This window comes from Corvus moneduloides, chromosome 1 (assembly GCF_009650955.1).
Source record: "Corvus moneduloides isolate bCorMon1 chromosome 1, bCorMon1.pri, whole genome shotgun sequence".
In the NCBI taxonomy this organism is placed as follows: domain Eukaryota; kingdom Metazoa; phylum Chordata; class Aves; order Passeriformes; family Corvidae; genus Corvus; species Corvus moneduloides.
Genome location: NC_045476.1, coordinates 9,634,629 through 9,653,686, shown reverse-complemented (window position 1 = coordinate 9,653,686; position 19,058 = coordinate 9,634,629). Strand labels below are relative to the sequence as shown.

Below are 19,058 nucleotides of genomic sequence, written 5' to 3'. Positions count from 1 at the left end.
TAAATCTTTATGCATGGAATTGCCTTCAAATACTTACCCCTTTTCTGATATATGCTCCAAAAATGGTCATATCAAAATGTCCAACTGCTAAGACTGCATGGCCTGCACTCTAATGACCTGCATTTACCCATTGAGAGAACATGCACAAAAAGGAGCAACTTCCACACACTTTTTTCTCACATTCTTGTAACAACAACTGTCAGCCCAGGATGCTTTCATTATAACTTATATTTTTACATTAGTTTCCAGTTCAAGAGAGAAAAATCCTTTAGGCAAGAAGCATTGGCCCAATGCAGGAACTGACTCTCCAGGCAGTACAAGCATAAAATAATAGAATATTTGGACATTTGAATTCAAGGATACCTAACAACAGCTGCTCAAAAGTAGTGACAGGTACTTCTGTGCAAAGCCTGACACGATTTTTTCCTTTTTGCATATTGAAAAGGCCCACCACAACTGCACACAGCACAAGGCAGGAAACCCCCAAACATCTCCTTACAGTTGCCATGTACAGAACTGGGTACAGCAGAGAAAATTAAGAATGGGAAGTCCTGAAAGTGATGGACCTATAATAGATTTCTTTCAGAATACTACTATAATCGATCTTCAAGTGTGGGGATGGAGCGGTGGAGTGTGTGGAGTGTGTATCTCTCACTTTGGGATGGAAAGAGTGAGAGACTTGGGGTGGTTTGTTTACTATGGGTGTCAATAGAGATGCTCTGCTACCTTACTGGAAAAAATGCCTTGCCCTTTCTTCTTTATCTGCATTACTAAAGCTATTCTAATTTAACCTGTAGGGTATACGATTGTCAGCAATGAAGATAAGGAGGGTCACTTGTGTTTATGGACATTAAAAAAAGCCCACAGCTAACCAAGGAACTAGGATTGCAAAAATGTTATATGAAATATTATTTTCTCCAACAGTTCTTTGGGCTCTCCTTATTTGTGCAATGGACAACAACAGACTCACTGCTGAAGCGATGGATGTTGTTCTTGTAAGGCACTCATTTTTTACTGCTGTGACTTGGCACCATCATGTGGTCGCTTTGAGTTTTCTCAATTTAAGTAACAATTTAAATAGAAAAACGTTTGCAATTAATTAATTTGAATTTACAAAATATTTTGATCTATTTTAGAAGGAGACAGTACATATATATACATCTGTTCACTAAATACTGAATACATTGTCTTCCAATTGTCTTTGTCTTCACCGAATCAGAGCTTGTTTAATCAATGAGGTTTTATTCATGTTCTTTAAGCCAGGTTTTGTTACGTTACAAAAGACATTTTCAGTGCATCATCTGGGTCCAAACCTTACCAAGAGAGTACAAAAATCAGTACCATATTATAGACAGCTGTCCTCTTCCTCACTACAAGAGCTTTGGAAATTATATGCAGAATTAAACAGGTAAGTATGTTCTGGTTTACATCAGAAATCCCAAAGGATTTAGAATTTCAGTAAATCTCCCAGGCATACTGTTCACATAGTTCGATCCAAACCGGGAGTGTACATGTCAGAACCTGAATTAGTCAGGTATTCCCTTTGCAGTTTCAGGGTCAAAATCAGAAGATAGAGATGTGTGATGTTAATTTTTGTTTTGATATGTTTGCATAAGGTCTTTAGGTAGACACATGAAAGTTTTACCAAGAATTAATGTTTAAGAGCCCCAAAGGTGGAAACCTCCCCACATCCAGGTTGTACAAAAATACAACTTCATGTTTGTCAAAGAATTGCTGTGATTTCCTTCAGACTGGATTAATGAGAATCAGCAGTGCAATTTATAGGAATGTACTCTCGCTATTTTTAAAAAATATATGTACATCTAGAGTACTTTCAATAATGAAACACAACCATCATATTTTTGAGTACAATAATGGTAAATTTGATTCTGTTATTTTTATGATAAAATATATTGTTTCAATTGAAATATTGTATTGATAGTCTTTAAAATATATACAAGTTATATGCAAATACAAAATTACATTACAAACCTTTTAATTTAAGTCAAAAATAAACTACACATTTTGCAATAAATTGTACAACCCTGTTTCTAAAAAGACTGCAATAAAATAGAATGCAGTTTGTCAGATTCCTCAGGCTGAGGTAATGCCCACTTCTTCTTTACATACTGAATGTCTATCTGTCCAGATTCCTTGGCCAGCACGATGCCTAACAATCCATTTGCTTTTTCTGGCTCTCCCAGCAGAGCCATAGTTACAACCCTGAAATCAGAAGAACAGGGGAGTGTTCTTTAATTGAGGCAAAATAAATAGAAATTGGTGCTTTTGAACATGTTTGTATCAGGTTACTTATAGTCAACTAAACTATTCTTCTTTTCTGCTCAAGTGCCAGCATGTTTTTTAGCTTTTCACAAGTTGCAAACATTTAATGTAAATATAACATGCAATTCTTCCCCCATTCATTTCATCATCAATTTCTAATCATGGTTGAAAATTATTTCAAGCTTGTAAAAATGAACAATGTTTGATGGCATTTTCCAGTACAGTGTAACAAATTTAAAAATTGTAATACTTTCTCCAAAAGCTAGCAGTGTGTTGCTACAGTTTACAAGGATACAAGGAAAACTTTCAGTTTGAGGGATATTCATCAAGGCTAACTTTTGCCTAGGGAAGACAGTCAAAATTTAGCTCGCTGTAGTTTGTTTCCACACCTTTGGTAGTTCACAAAATAGAAAAGCAAATTCTAATGACCATTTAAAGTCAAGTAAAAAACCCCATACAACAATATTAATATTTTGTTAAAAAGAGAGCACTTACTTCTCTGATGGGATAGTCTGCTTTGCCACAGGCAACAAATCATTTTCCAGAAGATCCCAAATGTAAATATTGGATGATGCATCCAGGGCAAAGAACACAGCAGGTCTTGTCAAAGCCCACTGCAGGGCAATAATTGGCTGGCCCTTTGTGCTGTCATTCCACTGCATGAGGGGGTACTCTGATGTCATCTGGTGTAATCTAATACTTCCATCTGAACAGCCAACCTATGCCATAGTAAAAAAAAAAAATACCTTCAGGAACAAAACAAACTAAGCAAGATATAAAAAGTGGTGTTTAGGTACACGGCTTACTGGTGGACTTGGCAGTGATGGTTTAAGGGTGGGACTTGATGATCTTGGGGGTCTTTTCCTAACCTAAATGATTCTATGATTCTATGATCTTTTTTGTCATCCTTCATTGGCAGATTGGAATCAGTGAGGTAAATCAACTACCACATCTAGTTTAAATACATCAAGCAAGTGCTTAAAAAATGAAACTTCTATTAAAATGTTTTCATACCAAAAAAAGTGGCTTTCCAAAAGGGAAGAAATCAATTGCAGTGATGCTTATTGATCTCAGTCTGCTCTCCTGAGGCCTGAATAGCCTTGGAACAACTTTTAAATCATGTCTTGTACCATGGCCTACCAGACCCTATGAACAATATAAAGAAAATTAATTAAACAAAAGTTGCATTATTGGTATAACAGGAAAAAGTTAAATAATTCACAGAGCTGCTACTTCAAAAGATGCTTACTAGCTAACAAATTTTAATAGCTAACAGATATTAATAATAGGCTCAAATTATAAATTTTAAAAACAAAAATTCAACAACAAGATGAATTCCAGCATGCTACTCACAATGTTTGTTCCAACGATGAAGTGATTGGGATTAGAAGACAGGAATTTAATAGTCAGTGTCTGCAGCATTCTCTGGCTAATATCCTTTGGGAAAAGGCTGAGGAAAATGGCAAAGGCAAAAGATGACACTAACACAGGAAATTGTCTCCTAAAGCTGTGCAAGTTCACACAGAAACTCTTGATCTAAAATGTCTATGTCTAGATCTATGAAGAAACATGTATTAAAAACCCCCCACAAACAGAAAATAATGTTAAATGTATCTTATGTAACAGCAAATTAGTAAAGTATAGGAAAAATAAGCTTTGTGAGATACATATGTAAAATTGAAATGTCCCAGTTTTCTTACCTGTTATTCAATTCCACAGTAGAGCTATGTACTAACTTCACTTTCCCTCCAGGAACTAAACCTAAAATTATACAAAATTATTATTTGAACTGATTTAAGCACTTTGCATTAAGAAAAGTGCAATAAATAAATCGTAAGGTAATATGCTTCAGAATTCAAATCTGAAGAGTCACAATCTTTGACAGAAATAGAAACATAGTTTCTTTTTTTAAACATGTTTCTTTTTCAGCACTTTGTAAGACCCAATTCTAGCAATGGTTAAAAATGCACATTTATGTTACTTGGATCCTTGACAATGTATTATAGTAATGAGATACTGCAATAATGCACCATAAAGTTGGTCTGTGTTACTTGCTAGTAGAGAACAACATAAATTCAAATCCTTCAAAGACAAGAATTTTTTGAAGAGGAAAAAATATTTTACTGCTGGTTGCAATAGAACTGTATCAACACATGACCATAACTTTAAAATGTACCTCTCCACAGACATAATACCCAGCTTCAACAGCTTAATATAGCCTGACATTGCACATGAGCTTACAGAAACTGATCAAAAATTCTAGTTTGCTAGCATTGCTTCATTGTTTATTGATGTATTTTCAAATGTACAAGGATTTTAGTCACAGCCTTTTCCAGTTAGGTAAGCATGTAAGTGTAAATTTGTTTAAAGAACAAAGAATGTAATTTTCTTCATTTGCATAACTCAAAAAGGGTGGAATGGACTTAGTTCTTCCATTTGTTCACAGAAAATTTTTCTCACACTAAATTAAGTATCTCACCTACAAAAAACCTTTCAGGACAATTCTCAGAATGGAGACACAAGCAACAACAAAAGCATTATAACAGGTCTGCTTAAAACTAGAGTACAAAAAGGAGGACCAAAGACATAGAATTCCATATTCTTCGAAAAAAAAGCTGTTGACAACACAAAAAACTGCTTTGATATTATAAGAAATGTGGCTGTCTAGTGGCAATTACCAATACAAAATTAGCAGATGAGATTTAGATAGCGGTGAAAATGATTCTCATTATACCTAAACAACAACCTCAAACATCAGCTATGAACTATTCAGAATTAATCTTTTTCTCAATAATTTTGCCTTCTTCTAAACTACTTCTTGGCATCAGTGACTCTTCCTTTCTCTTTTCACTTCATAGGCTCAAAACTGGAGCATTTTATTCTACCTCTAATGTACAGTACTCACCTAAGTCAGTTTGTGACCCAGCTAGATCCACTTTTTGTAATTCAACAACTACCTGAAAGGTCAATGTTTAACATTAATAAGCAATCAATATGCATCAGACTTCGAAGTTTTTTAAGCAGTTGTAATAGTAATTAATATAATAGAAACAGCAATAACTCTAAAGGACTGTTTGGAGAGACAGGTTTAACATTACAGGTAGATTCTCTCTTCCCTGTCAATGTCTGCAATTCTAAAAATAGCTTCACATGCATGCTGAATGTTCCCTGATGGAAAGCAGAATATGGAAAGCTACATTCTACACTTAATTGCTAGTTGGCATCTTGTTGGTTTGGTCAGTCACAAAAAACCTCTCACTAAACAAGGAATTGTAACACATTCTCTGTGCTTTCCACTACACATGAAATAAAAAGGGTAGATCAGTTGGCTTGAATCTGTTACTACTAAAGTGTTGGGGTTTTAGGAGCTCTCTTGGGTTTTTTTTCTGTTAAAGGAATTTTCCCCATTCGTGTTGCTAGGGGAGCAAATGGCTGGGTACTTCAGAAAAACAAAAGAGCTGGCCATGAGGTGGGGCGCATCTGGCTACTCTTGTTTCACGTGGGTGTGTGGGCAGTCGGTCTCAGCATTTGGACAGAGAGAGAGGCTGCTTTCTTTGGCTGCTTTTCCTTCTGCTGGAGAAACCCCAGGATCCCCAGCCCGCCTTCCCTGCCGTGCTCAGAGCCGGGCCGTGGCCGCCCTGCCCCGCTGCTGCTTCGAGCCTTCGTTACGCTGTAGCTGTGCTTGCCCTGCCTGCCCAGACCTCCGGGGGGTTCCCCGTTTGGATACACCTCATCTGCCACCCGGGATTTGTGCTCGTCCCTGCCGTTCCAGCCTGCTGTTCCCGAGGGTCCGGCCGGACACCGGGATTGGCTGCCCAGGGGTTTGTGAAGCCTTTGTCCCATCCCTTCCCGGGATCCCAGGGCACCGGTGCCGCGTGCTCCCCGAGCTCGCTCCGGAGCGCCCCCTGCAGCCGCGGGGGAACCATCGCACCTGCCCTGCTCACCGGGAGCCGCCAGCGCCCCTGCCGGCTGCGAGCGGAACTGCACCCGAGGGGAAAGGGCCCGACAGCCGAGAAGGCTGGCACTGGGTTTGTGATTGTTTGCTGTTACTGCCAGAGTTATTGCTGTTTGTTTGACTGGTTATACACACATATAGATACATAATAGTAAAGAACTGTTATTCCTATTTCCCACATCTTTGCCTAAAAGCCCCTTGATTTCAAAATTATAATAACTAGGAGGGAAGGGGGCTTGCATCTGCCATTCTAAGGGGGGCTCCTGCCTTCCTTAGCAGACACCTGTCTTTCAAACCAAGACATAAAGTTACTAAAGTAATTAAAGTTAAGGCTTTAAGGAACTTGATTACTGGCACAGAGGTGAAATACTTTTATGCCTTATCATTCACAGGTTCAGCAGCTGGGCCAAAGCTGCATCAGGAAAAAAGCCACTGAAAACATGTGACAGAAAAGTTGTCAGGACAGTAATTAAGGGCAGCAGGCCTGGTGCTTTCCTGACCATCATATTTTAGGCAATGAAATTTTATTCTCTGATTTTCACTTTTTATCTCTTGAATATTTGTTTGATATAAATTATGAATTTAATTCCTCTCCTACATTCAGTACAGTCTTTGACACCACTGTGATTCTGAAATAAAGTAGGTGGGTGAAAGAGGACTGAGAACGATTAATCAACTAATAGAAATATGTGAACATATTTTTATGAAGCAAAACTACTGATTGCCTTTTTTCATGAATTCATGTACCTGTTAATACTTTTGCCTAAAGATAACATTAGGGAGTCAGATCAAAACTTTAGAGTAGAATTCCAACAGAATGGTTAGTGTTGCTGTACTTTTCAGGGAGGCAGTTCTCATAAGAAATTCTGAATTTGTTATATTGCTAAATTGTTATATTTGAAGTATTTTATTACACATTATACTCTCTCTTTTCATACATGTATTACTCACCCACATATTGAGGATTCCATTTTCATCCATTGAAGCTATCTGAAATGGAGGGCCTGACATTTCTAAGGAAGGAATGGCAACAATTTATATTCATACACTGACCTTGCTCCTGAACAGTATCAAAGGATTTGAAACATTTCCTACATGAATACACTCTCTGAAACTTCTACAGTCCTCTCAGCTGCATAAAAAGGCAAAGTGCCCTAATTCTACTGAAGGGGAAAAAAGGCATGAAACTTTCTTTATTGACAGCGTGGTCAAGGCTTCCTAGAGAGGTGGACAATGCTCCAAGCCTGTCAGTGTTTAGGAGGTGTTTGGACAATGCCCTTAACAACCTGTTTTAACTTGGTCAGCCCTGAATTGATCAGGCAGTTGGACTGGATGATCCTTGTACATCCCTTCCAACTCAAACAGTCTCTTCTATATCTCTATTCCAGTATGTGCAGTTTGTCCTACCAGAAAAGCAGATGATCTCTGTCTGCATCTTTTTTAAACGTCTGGGTTCTGCATGGACTTTGGAAGGGAACATAAAGTGAAACAAATGAAATCTTGTAAAACCTGCAATATGCAGCACATTTCTTCAAACCACTGTGGATTTCAAAGTACGAATCTGCAATGGAAGTGATAATGTCTTCCCTAGCACACTGTCTGAGAATTTGAGGATGTGAGGATTAGAGTTTCTTTGCAAAGGTTGGTCATAAGAAAAACCAGGCAAAAGGCACAGGAAAACCACCAGTTTCAAATCACAGCCATACATTTCAAGTGCTTTCAAATATAAGCAAGTTGCTCCACTGACTCAGACAGGGATTTTTTTGGATATTAGAGAAGCACTAAGACTCTTTCAAAGGCAGTTTTTGAGTGATGACTTTTTTTATCATGGAAATATTGCCTGGAAAACAGAAATTGTAACAAGCATGCACCCACATCTGACATGATGCTGCACTGAATGCACATTACATAAAAATGAGAGCAGAAAACAAACATGAATGTTGTATGCAATTGATACTATAAACAACTAAAGATGCCGACTGGGATTATAAACTGGAGTTTGGCTATGATGTATCTGTTTCACTAGATACCTAAAGAAATACTCAGATGTATTGGTTCTTAGAAGAGCAGCTTACATACCTTCCTGATAAGAGAGGCTTGAGAGCCCATAACTGTGGTCACTGCTGACAGAAGTTGAGACAGGTTCCACTGCCAGTATAGGAGAGGTGTGGTTTACTGAGTTCAGAATGCCATCTGTAAATAAGAATAATGAAAGTTAAACATAGTACTTTCCACAAAAAAACAACAACAAAACCTTAATCACTTTTCAGTTTATGGGAGAATGATGATTTCAAAGAAAGAATGGTAAATAATGAACTTTGCACAAGTCTCAAATACAATACTGCAAACTGTTTCCTAAATTAACAAAATACTACTAGATAAATCAGTATTTCAGTATTTCTATTCAATTCTCATTTTCCAAATGACTGATGCACCATTTATGCCACTGTACCAGACATTTCATTAAAATCTGCCACTTCAGGGTTACCATGGAAAGAATTATGATTATTTCAAGCTCCATAAACAACAGGCGTAATCACTGTTTACTATAAAAGAAGACAAAATCGAAGAAAAATTACTCTTAGTAGAAAGTATCCTGAAAAATCCTGAAACAAAGTATTCACCACAAGAAAATATATATTGACCCTTTAATAGCATTTTAAGGCAAATGTGTGTTTAGTGTAATTTCAATGTGCGTTCTTTGTCAGATACTCATGTTTTCTGGACTTGCCCTGTGCACAGAACTTAATCTCACTTAAGACTGAAGGCATTAAAGCTTCCTAAGTGTCCAGCATTAAACCTGCCTGCTTACATAAGAAACTAAATGAAACTGTACACATACATTTGACTCCCAGTGTACAACACAAGACCAAGCATCTTTGATCTATTAAGAAAATAAAAAGTCTTTCTACCACCAATTACTGTTTACTTTTACATGGCTGCTACAATTAGAAACACTTGTGAAGAAAAGAGGATTTTGTGAATGCGTGTAGTGGCGTGTTTCAGAAAAATAATAGTACCACAGCCAAAGTTAAATCAGAAAATCATAGAATGGTTTGAATTGGAAGGAATCTTAAAGATCATCCTGATCCTACTCCCTGCCATGGGCAGGGACACCTTCTACTACGCCAGGTTTCTCAGAGCCCCATCCAGCCTGGCCTTGAACACTTGCAGGGATGGGGCACCCACAGCTTCTCTGGACAACCTGTGCCAGAGCCTCACCACCCTCACAGGAAAAAATGCCTTCCTAATAACTAACCTAAGCCTACCCTCCTTCAGATTATGGTCATTTCCCCTTGTCCTATCACTACATGGACCTGCAAAATCATAGCACCTGCACACATACACAAAAAGGGAAAAACACATAAAGAAGGAGTTGTTTTGAAATAACAAAATTCTTTACAAAATTATTGCTATATGTTATTCTCCACTCTAGGATATCTTGCATGAACATTACAGAAACATCAACACTTAGGTGACAATTTCACTGTGCACAAAATGACTAACCAGGATGCACAGATACTCACCCGTGGAAAATGTGGGAACTCTAAATGCCCATTCAGTTTCACTGATCATCATACAAGGGTGCATTCTTGAGTCCTCTCGAAGATCCCACACCAACAACGAACCGTCTACTGTTCCAGCAAAAACTAATGTTGCTTTACCGGGACTAAAGCAGCAACATATCACCTATTAAACAGCAAAAACATACAGGGTTGGTATTATGATAAAGGTCAATGATTTGATGAGCCTGAAATAAGTTTGTGAGCATGTAAACCCAGAAAGCAGAGATTACATGTGTTTATGGCGATCTATTTTAAAAGGGAAGGAGGATACAAGACTTTCAGTAGGCCTTCCCTTTTCAAAACAATTGTTGTGTAATCTACATCTGCTGCCACAAAGCTGAAGGGGGGTCACTCAACTGTACGAGAATGATGTGTAGAGAGAAGTCCTAACCACATCTGAACCAGATGTTTTACTTGCATTTACTCTTCAACCATGAAATAGAGTCAAAATTAAACAATCAAGACAACCAATGAAACACCATGATCATCACTACAATCTAGTTCTGGAGCACAAAATAGAATGAGAATAGTGCTTTGTTCACCAGACAATGTGTTTCTCAAAAGATATAAGATGGCATATTTTGCAGGACAAAAAAAGGACCCCAAGTAAAAATAAAATCTTCAAATAAAGTCTTTTAATTGATGGGCAAATATACAATGTTATTAAAACATACCTCTGAATCACATATTAAAACTTTCTGAGGACTGGAGGGCTGCCAGATGTTCCAAACACATATGAGGCTCTTTCTGCTCAGCAAACCAACACCTGCCTTTTCAGGTAATCCATGAACAGAAAGTAGTGCCTGCCTCTGAACTTGAGAGACATATAAGCAGGGTATTTTTCGGTCTAAACCATTAAAAAAAACGTCAAGAAAGAAAAGCAATAAGTGAAAAAGCAAACTCACTGCAGATGGAAAAGCATATTTAGCTGCTATAGCAACAAACAAAGAAACTAAGATGTAATTATGAAGAATATTTCTATTAACACTGTGTTGCTTTTGAAGCTGTACAATAAAAAAGGAGGGACTAAAGAATGCATCCAAAATATTAGAAGTAGAAAGCAAAAAGGAAGAGAGCCAGGAAATTAATAGAATAATTATTCTGGGCATAAGCAAGCCAATCTGATCTGATGTCAGTATATATACTGAAAATTAAACTGAGTCTCAAACAGGAAACAGCACAGGCCAGGCTTTTTTTGTTTCATCTCATGTGTTCATGTTAGATGACATAGGGTTCTGTTATAATGGGCCTTCCTTACATAATTACAGATGCTCTATTTTTCACTTTTCATCTGAACAGCTACTGTTTATATGGAGAAGATACAATTGCTTTTCAAATATATCAGGCTACAGTGTTCCTGTTCAATAACCTGCCTTTATTTGTAACTTTGGCCCTACTGCATAAAGAGCCCAAACAAAATTACACCTGTTGGGATGGCCCTTCAACAATAGGGACAAGAAATTACACACATGATGTTAATTGCTGACTTTTCTAGTTGGAATAGATGGAATATATTTCTTGTAAGATGCTCTGACGTTCCCTATGTGAAATCAATCTGCACAGAGTTCCAGCAAAATTAGTGCAATTAAAAGAAAAGTGACATTTTCATTATCTGTATATCCTGATATGTGCTATTTGCACAGTAATGACAAAGAACATGGTAGTTTGCATAAGAAAGAAGAGTTCACTCTGTACACTAAAAGGTATAGAATAAAGTTCCCTTACCATGGAGGAATGGCTGGTTAGTATTTAACTGGAAACAGCTATCACTAATAGACAGACTGGTTTGTCGAGATCTTAGTTTCCTGGGTTGTGTTGCAACTTGATCTTCCTCTAGCAAAACAGCAATCACCTTTCAAACATAATTACATTTATAGAAATAAAAGGGTCATCTTATCTTTCAGCTTTGCTATTTGTAGCTTTCTAAAGTTATGTGGATTAATTTCATAAACCTTTATCAACTGTCTTCCTAATTTTGTAACTTTGCAAATACAGCTTTACAGACATAAAAGTTGCACAGCTCTGATTCCATTCCTTTGCAGAGAGATTATTCCCTTTGATAATGAGTATTATTTAAGTAATTTATTTAAATTAGTCAGAACAAGAACTGTAAGTGATCTCTCACATTGTATACTTATGCACATAGCTCATAAGGGATATTAAGGATATAAGTGTACCTGGCAAGCAGACCGGAGAAAATTTGTTAATCTTTGAGAATCAATTTTAGGTGTTGGAGCTCCATTCACTGATGTATCCTGGTTGCTTATGGGACCTGTGAAAAACAGAAACTAAACGTGAAGCTTCAAAAGGGAATCAGTTAAGAAAAGTATAAGGACAATTTAATTTTTAAGCAAGAGGAGAGTGGCAGGAATCAACTTATCTTCAGCAGAAATAACAGCACTGAAGAACAAGATCTGTTGGAGACTCATTTTTGTTGCCAACGGAAACATCAAGCCAGAAGGAAAAACTATTTCTGCCATTTGTTTTTCATAGCCTCCACATGAGGATTCAGAGTGCCTATGTCAGCTTGCTATCAATGCAGCCTGCCACTCTATAGATTCTCACAAGTAATGGATACCAAAGAGAAAGTTTACATGACATGCACTCATCCACAAGTGAATAAGACTAAAATCTTCTTCACCTCCAGATACAAGAGCACTTTCTCCTGGATGCTGTGTCCATTTCTCCGATGTCTCAACTTCCTCAGTCTGAATGTCTCTATCAAGATTGTCCTCGTTACACTGAACATATGCCTAAAGTAGAAAGATAAAAGTGATCATCAGTATATGGGTTACACAACTAAGAATGACAGCACATAACTCAATAGAACTTAGTAATTTTAAAACTGAAATTTGAAGCTCAAACTTTTCTGTTTGTGAATTCAGACCTGAGCAAACTGACACACTGTCACTATTTTGTGCATGTACATTTCACCACATTTCACACCACAGTGCTAAATAAATAATATTGCAAAAATACAGAATGTCTTCCATGATGTGTAAACACCAAACCCAGCATATCTGAGGACAGTGGGCCACAGACAGACAGAAAGCCTTTTGAAAATGGGGAAGGAAAATGAGAGTCCTCTTCTAATACAGAAAGGAAATGGCCTGTCTGGCCAAAAGTTTCGAGATCATTGCTTTATAGTAATTGAGGTTTAGAGATGAATATTATTAATTTATTACTTTATGTCCTGGTAGCTTTAGCAACTTTATTTTTTTTAAGGAAGATTATTTTCCAGAAGGAGGATCAGCACTTCAAGGATTTAAATGTTACTGTGTATTTGTTACGCACCTGCTTAGTGTTCATTTTACCAAAATTCCTGATATACATGTCGTACTCATTGACAGGGGGCAAATCCAGTAATGAAAAACTAACTGAGAAATCCAGGTCAATTAGTGGCAGAAGTTCTGAACTCCGTTTTCTTTAGGATGAATTACAAGAGAGAAACACAAAAGTGGTTAAGACCAAGCATTTGGTATTCCTAAGGAATGACAACCTGATGTTGTATAGTACCAGAGATCTAACAATCCTTTAAAATATGTGAATTGAAGTTGTGCCAACATTAATTAGCAGATAAAAATATATCAATAGAAGTACATACAATACTGTTATGAGGTCTCATTTAATGTTATGCTGAGATAGTGATCATATTTGAAAATGCAACACTAATTGCAAATGGCAAACTTAACATGGTTTTTTACAGAAGCCAAACTATCAAAATCTCAGCAGATCATCTTGCCTAAGTATTCCAAAGCTGTTCTGTGAGGTGACAGATGAATGTCTTTTTCTTCTGTAGTTAGGACAGTGGATAATTCTCCTAAATTCATTTTATTAACTCACATCACTCCTATGTGTACATGCTTTATAAAGACCTTCTGTAATGTCCTAGCTTTGTTAGACATATGCAATAGACTGAACTTGTACCTCTTTACATCACTAAGGAAACAAACAACATTAGCAGCAATCCTAAAATATATTTTAAATATATACATTTAATTAATTTACTGCAGATTCATAACCTGTGGACACGGATGCTGACCTCTTGGCCTAACACGAGGCCTCAAAAAAAAATCATCATTTACTGGACAATTGGACTTGGTCTAAACTGTATGGAAATTAGTACTCTAGATAGAGGAAGATGTGCATTTTTCCACTTGGATTTTTTGTCTGGAGTAAGATTAGCGTATTGTACAGGATTTGAGATAGTTGAGTCTCTTTGTCCTATGAAATGCCAAATCTTTCTAAATTCCCCTGTTGGAATGATAAAACGTGACTCAACTGTCTTATCCATCTTCCCTCAATTCTTTTATTTTCTGCCTACCTTAATTTTTTTCATTTTTGCTCACAAATAAATCTATATTTTGATTCTTAATTGGAAAACTAGTCTACCTGCATATACTGCATCTTACTTCGTCAACTAAGAAACCGTGATATTACTTATTACCATCAGCTACAAAGAGATTCTTATCATTCCACTTGTATGGATGTGTGGATAATGAAAAGACTGACAGTTTTTGTCACAATTCACACAACTATCTATCTGCTTTAATGCCATAAAGCTGTTAAGATATTTCATTTTAAGAGTGAACTGCTTGAATTACATAGAGATGTCTGCTTACAAGTCAATTCCAGGCTCTTGCTCTAGTGCAGTCTTTGACAATGAGACAATTTTTGCAGTCTCCCTTTCTCTCTCTTGCGCTTGCCGGCTTTTTTAATGTACTTAAAAGTGATATATAAATACAAACCAGATACAATTATGGATCTGTAGCAATTCCACAATAAACAGTCTTGCAGACGCATACCCTAGTTATGGCTTCTTCTCAGAAAGATGGTATTTGAAAAAGGAAAAGACTAGAGCAACAAGAGCTCAAATTTCATCAGTATTTTAAGGTGAATTTTTCTTTATGCATAAGGACAATTTTTGCATCTCCTTTTTGCTACTTGATGAGATCTATTGCATATTCTTACCCACATTTTATTTTAACTTGTGCTTCCTAATATATCACCTCTTCACAAACACCGGCATAGATTGCTGAGATCTAACTCAAACATATGAAAGTTGCTTACTAGCTACAAACCTTAATGGTGCATGCAGACAGATCCTTAAAATAAACTAATAAGTTTATATTTATAATTTACAACTCCCAAGTCCCACAACTCATTTATGGGATGCTTTCAGTCTATTTACTGGTAGTAATGCATTATCACAGCATTAAATTCCACAACCCCTTTCTCTTTCCATGAAAATACTTGGTATCTTCACAGGCTGTGTATGTTGTTAGCAAGCACACAGAGTTATAAACATAGTCATAATCAGTCATGGTACATAATCAGCAGAGGCTGACAAATATTTCAGACGGCAATTCTTCAGAGATGCCTTCCTGAGTTTCTTAATCTGTCTCCACTGTCTAGAGGGGAAACCTAGACAATGAACTTGTGTAAAAATTTGAGCATAAAATTTTTAGGCAATGTGAGTTAAATATCTTAGACAATAAAATCTCCCTTATGTAAAGATTAGCCACTGATGTGCAGCCATGAAACAGTGGAATCTACTATTAACAACAACATTTAATAATCTTGCTTTATGTATCCAGCATTGTAACAAAGAACTGGAGATACATACAGTGCTTCAGACAAATCTGGAGGTTCCACAAAAAGCAGGCATCAATTTATTTCTTTAAAATACCGAGATGTCTTAGGTATCTCAAATCTAGATCAATTTTAGATCAGTAGTAACATATTTTTACAGTAATTGGTGTTATCTCTGAAAGGGAACGTGCTATTTTGGCAACTACATGCACCATATATTCTTGATTATTTCAAAAAAGTCCTGCCGAGGCCTGATGGTAACTAAAAGGCTTGCTCTTTAGTACTTTAACTCAATATCTAATTAAGTGACTGAAGCATTATACAAAGAAATTACAATCCTGGCAACTCATTCTGTAATAAAATAATGCACATAAACTGATATATAGATAAATTTCTCTTATAAAATGACATGTAGCAATACCTGTAAATTATATTTACTTAAGAATTAATTACTGCTAGTTACCAAAACATTTGATTCCATAAGGCTCAAGTTTCTAAACTTCACATATTTCAAGTATAATGAAAACTACATCTCACATAGTGAACTGCCATTTTGTGTGGATTATTTAAAATACACTTACTTCTGCTTACTGGCCATACTTCGGCTGCTTTGTCTTTGGCTTGCCATTTGGAAATCCATGAATATTCCACAAAAAGAGCTTCTGACAGAAGAATCTTGCCTTTCTGTGATATTGTAAAACATAGAGTTACAGTTCACACTTAAAAGCACATGAAAATGTTAAGCAGTAAGTCAAAAAAGCAGATTTGTTATAACACAGCTACTAAAAGTTACTGGCTCACATGTTACACAAAACGCCCTATCACCATTTTAATTACAATGAGTTTAACTTCAGTAATGGGCCAGCATATGGCCCTTATAATGGTTCTTTAACAATCAATCAACTCAAAATGACTGATGATTGTAATTTTTACTTTAGAAGACTATGATGCACTAAGTGCCTCTTTCTTTCTCTTGCCATCAGCAGGTCACTTGTCCCCCTGTGTATAATAAAACGCTCTATGATACAATTCTAAAAATTGTATTAAAGTCACACAGACTTCACCATGTGCACACTACACCTCTGAGTAAGAACTCATCTCTACAGGTAGTGGAGAACCTCATCAACACAGGCTTAACTAATGTCCTTGGATGAAGAAGGAAAGCATTGAAAACTGTTCCTTAAAAAGCCACAGTTAAGAGACCAATTACAACAACTGATGTCACGTCTATCTTACCCCTTTTCTGGCTAGGCTGTAGCTAATTGACCTTAAGAACCAACTTCCAGTCAGGACTAATGGTGCTCCACTTCCTCAAAGGATGACTGCCTTTTTAGACAATACTTGTAAAATGCTTTTAAACTTATAAAAATAATTACCAGACTGATCAACCACCATTTTAGGCACACGAGATCAAAAGTTCATCAAAAAAAGAACACACTGTGTAATTAAGAATAAAGCAACAAGTGCTACAATTTTGAAATTTAAAAATCTTTATTGATTCTGTATTGTTCACTAGAAAAATAATAATTGCATAAACTTCTGCAAAAAGAAATTTACATTACAGTATACTGGTTCTGACTGCAATGACCATTAAGTGAAAATCTATTAACTGAATCAGAGACTCTTCTACGCTAGAAAAGATCTTTAAGAGATGCTGTAAAGACTTACTGAAATTCCATGCTATTCTTCCATGACTGTACTAACTTTATATAAACCAGACTAAAAATATATTAAATATTCTTTTGCACAACGATTCTAGATGGCTGCTCACTTCAGTGCAGGCTGCAAAGAAGAACCACAACTGCAGTTACATAAGTAGCTCTGGCACTCACAGGTATCAGATCAACTGAATGCCAGACAACATTTCAGAAAGAGCCTGCATTTAAAAGTGACTAAGTGCTATATATTTGAGTAGTATTGATATTTCTCTTGCCTTCCCTCCCAGAACAGTTGCTTCAAATTTGCTTAAAAGAAAAAGGTGAATTTAATGCCAGCAGAAGTCCCAAACTGTTCCAGCACTCCTCAAGTTTTCAAAATCCAGACTCTCATATGCTCCTCTTACCCAAAATAAGATGTATTAAATGTCAGTCTGTTCATTTTTGTATTTCACATTTTAAATGATTAGTAATGTCTATGAATCATTTAGTAATGTGGACGTTACAGTGCTTACCCACAAACCTACATGACTCATCCAGAGGACCAGATTTTGGCCTTTAGGCAGACTTCTAGAAAAGGTGGACTGCTGACTTGTAAGTTGTATGTGTTATTCACACATTTAATAAAAAAACACTGGTATCTAATCACATACCCATGACTAGTTCCTTTCTTCCATTTTCCAGTTTCTTCGGCAATGGAGTAAAAATTCTATCATTTTCTGCGGTAATTGCTCTTTGAATTTCTTCAATTTCTGATGTTCTGGAAAATGGAATCTCTCTCTGCTTTTCTCCTGCATCTCTTTCTTCACTGCTTTTGTCTTCATCATCTTCAAAATCATCTTCATAGTCCTTTGAAAGTAACAAACTTTCAATACTTAGTAAACAGGGACTATAGATACCTTTTTCAAGAACTTTTACAGAAATTATAAAACAGTGCCAAAGTAAAAACCTCATACAGATGGCTATAAATCCTCTGAATAAAAAGCATTCTAAAATAACTGATGGAGAGAAAATGGCATCTCTTGATTGTGCAGTAATTTTAATCAAGAGAAGATAATCTCAGTGTTGTTCTACAGTGCCCAAAATAGTTTTTTAATTTAATGTCCTAAAGTAGATACTATATGTTTCGGTGAATTATGTGTTCTTTAAAAAGATAAAATAACAGTGGTCAGTGGCATAAATGCTTCAGGGATGTATAAAGTTGCTTATTTGGCAGTTTTAATTCAAGCTGTCCTTTAATGGCAGGCTCACATTTACTGAACTACCACACTCCCTGTCCATGCCTAAGGGTCAAACTTTAATAAATTCACTAAACTAAGACAATCCATGTCATGATAAAATAATCACCTAACACACATGATATGAATAAGTCTTAAATATGCTTATTTCTCTTCACTGAGTGGCAAAGGGCCACTACAATGACCAGGTCAACAGTGGAAATCATCACTCCTGACATGAGTGGAGATGAATTCTACCCTCACTGAACAAAGATGATTCTAGTTCAGCTCACAATGAAAGCACATCCAATGCACTCTTGTATCCTAATAACTTTAAAGGAGACAAAAGAGAGCTATAAAACAGGGAGTTCAATTAAACAAATTAGTGAAGTGAATGCTGTGTGTCTATACCTTTTTCCTATGATATTTTTGCAATGATAAACAAACAGGCTTTTAAAAGTTTTTTTATCTGAAATTATTAGCTATGATTATTTAATCATTTTTCACAGAAAGTCATTTAAGTAATTGAAATCCAGAAAGGTAGAGAAAGACTTTTGTGAACACTTCAACTCAAAACCAAAAGTTCCCAACCTCTGATGAAAACTAACTAAATACGTAGCAGAGAGTTTCTACATAACATTTTAATTACTCACTGTCTACTGTTAGACAAGTTAAGGTCACAGTCACCAAAAAAATAAATAAAAACCATGTAACATCCTGTTTATTTCTATGAACAAAGTTATTCTCTATTTTGATGCTTAAGAATTACTTCAGACAGACAACTGTATAC

The 19,058-nt window shown here is 36.3% G+C and overlaps 1 protein-coding gene across 1 annotated transcript in view; it reads right to left on the bottom strand.

Annotated features, from left to right (window-relative positions):
- Positions 1-210: 210 nt before the first annotated feature.
- WDR60 (WD repeat domain 60) overlaps positions 211-19,058 on the bottom strand; it is a 29,188-nt gene continuing 10,340 nt past the window's right edge. The window contains exons 9-24 of the mRNA XM_032099388.1: positions 17,705-17,900; positions 15,978-16,080; positions 13,099-13,228; positions 12,446-12,557; positions 11,982-12,076; positions 11,530-11,656; positions 10,479-10,651; positions 9,766-9,928; positions 8,318-8,431; positions 7,190-7,251; positions 5,189-5,240; positions 3,984-4,044; positions 3,637-3,733; positions 3,298-3,429; positions 2,779-3,002; positions 211-2,223 (exon numbers count right to left, since the gene is read on the bottom strand). Of these exons, the coding sequence (XP_031955279.1) occupies positions 2,052-2,223; positions 2,779-3,002; positions 3,298-3,429; positions 3,637-3,733; positions 3,984-4,044; positions 5,189-5,240; positions 7,190-7,251; positions 8,318-8,431; positions 9,766-9,928; positions 10,479-10,651; positions 11,530-11,656; positions 11,982-12,076; positions 12,446-12,557; positions 13,099-13,228; positions 15,978-16,080; positions 17,705-17,900 (2,013 nt within the window). The 3' untranslated portion in view covers positions 211-2,051. The remainder of the gene's footprint in view (positions 2,224-2,778; positions 3,003-3,297; positions 3,430-3,636; positions 3,734-3,983; positions 4,045-5,188; positions 5,241-7,189; positions 7,252-8,317; positions 8,432-9,765; positions 9,929-10,478; positions 10,652-11,529; positions 11,657-11,981; positions 12,077-12,445; positions 12,558-13,098; positions 13,229-15,977; positions 16,081-17,704; positions 17,901-19,058) is intronic.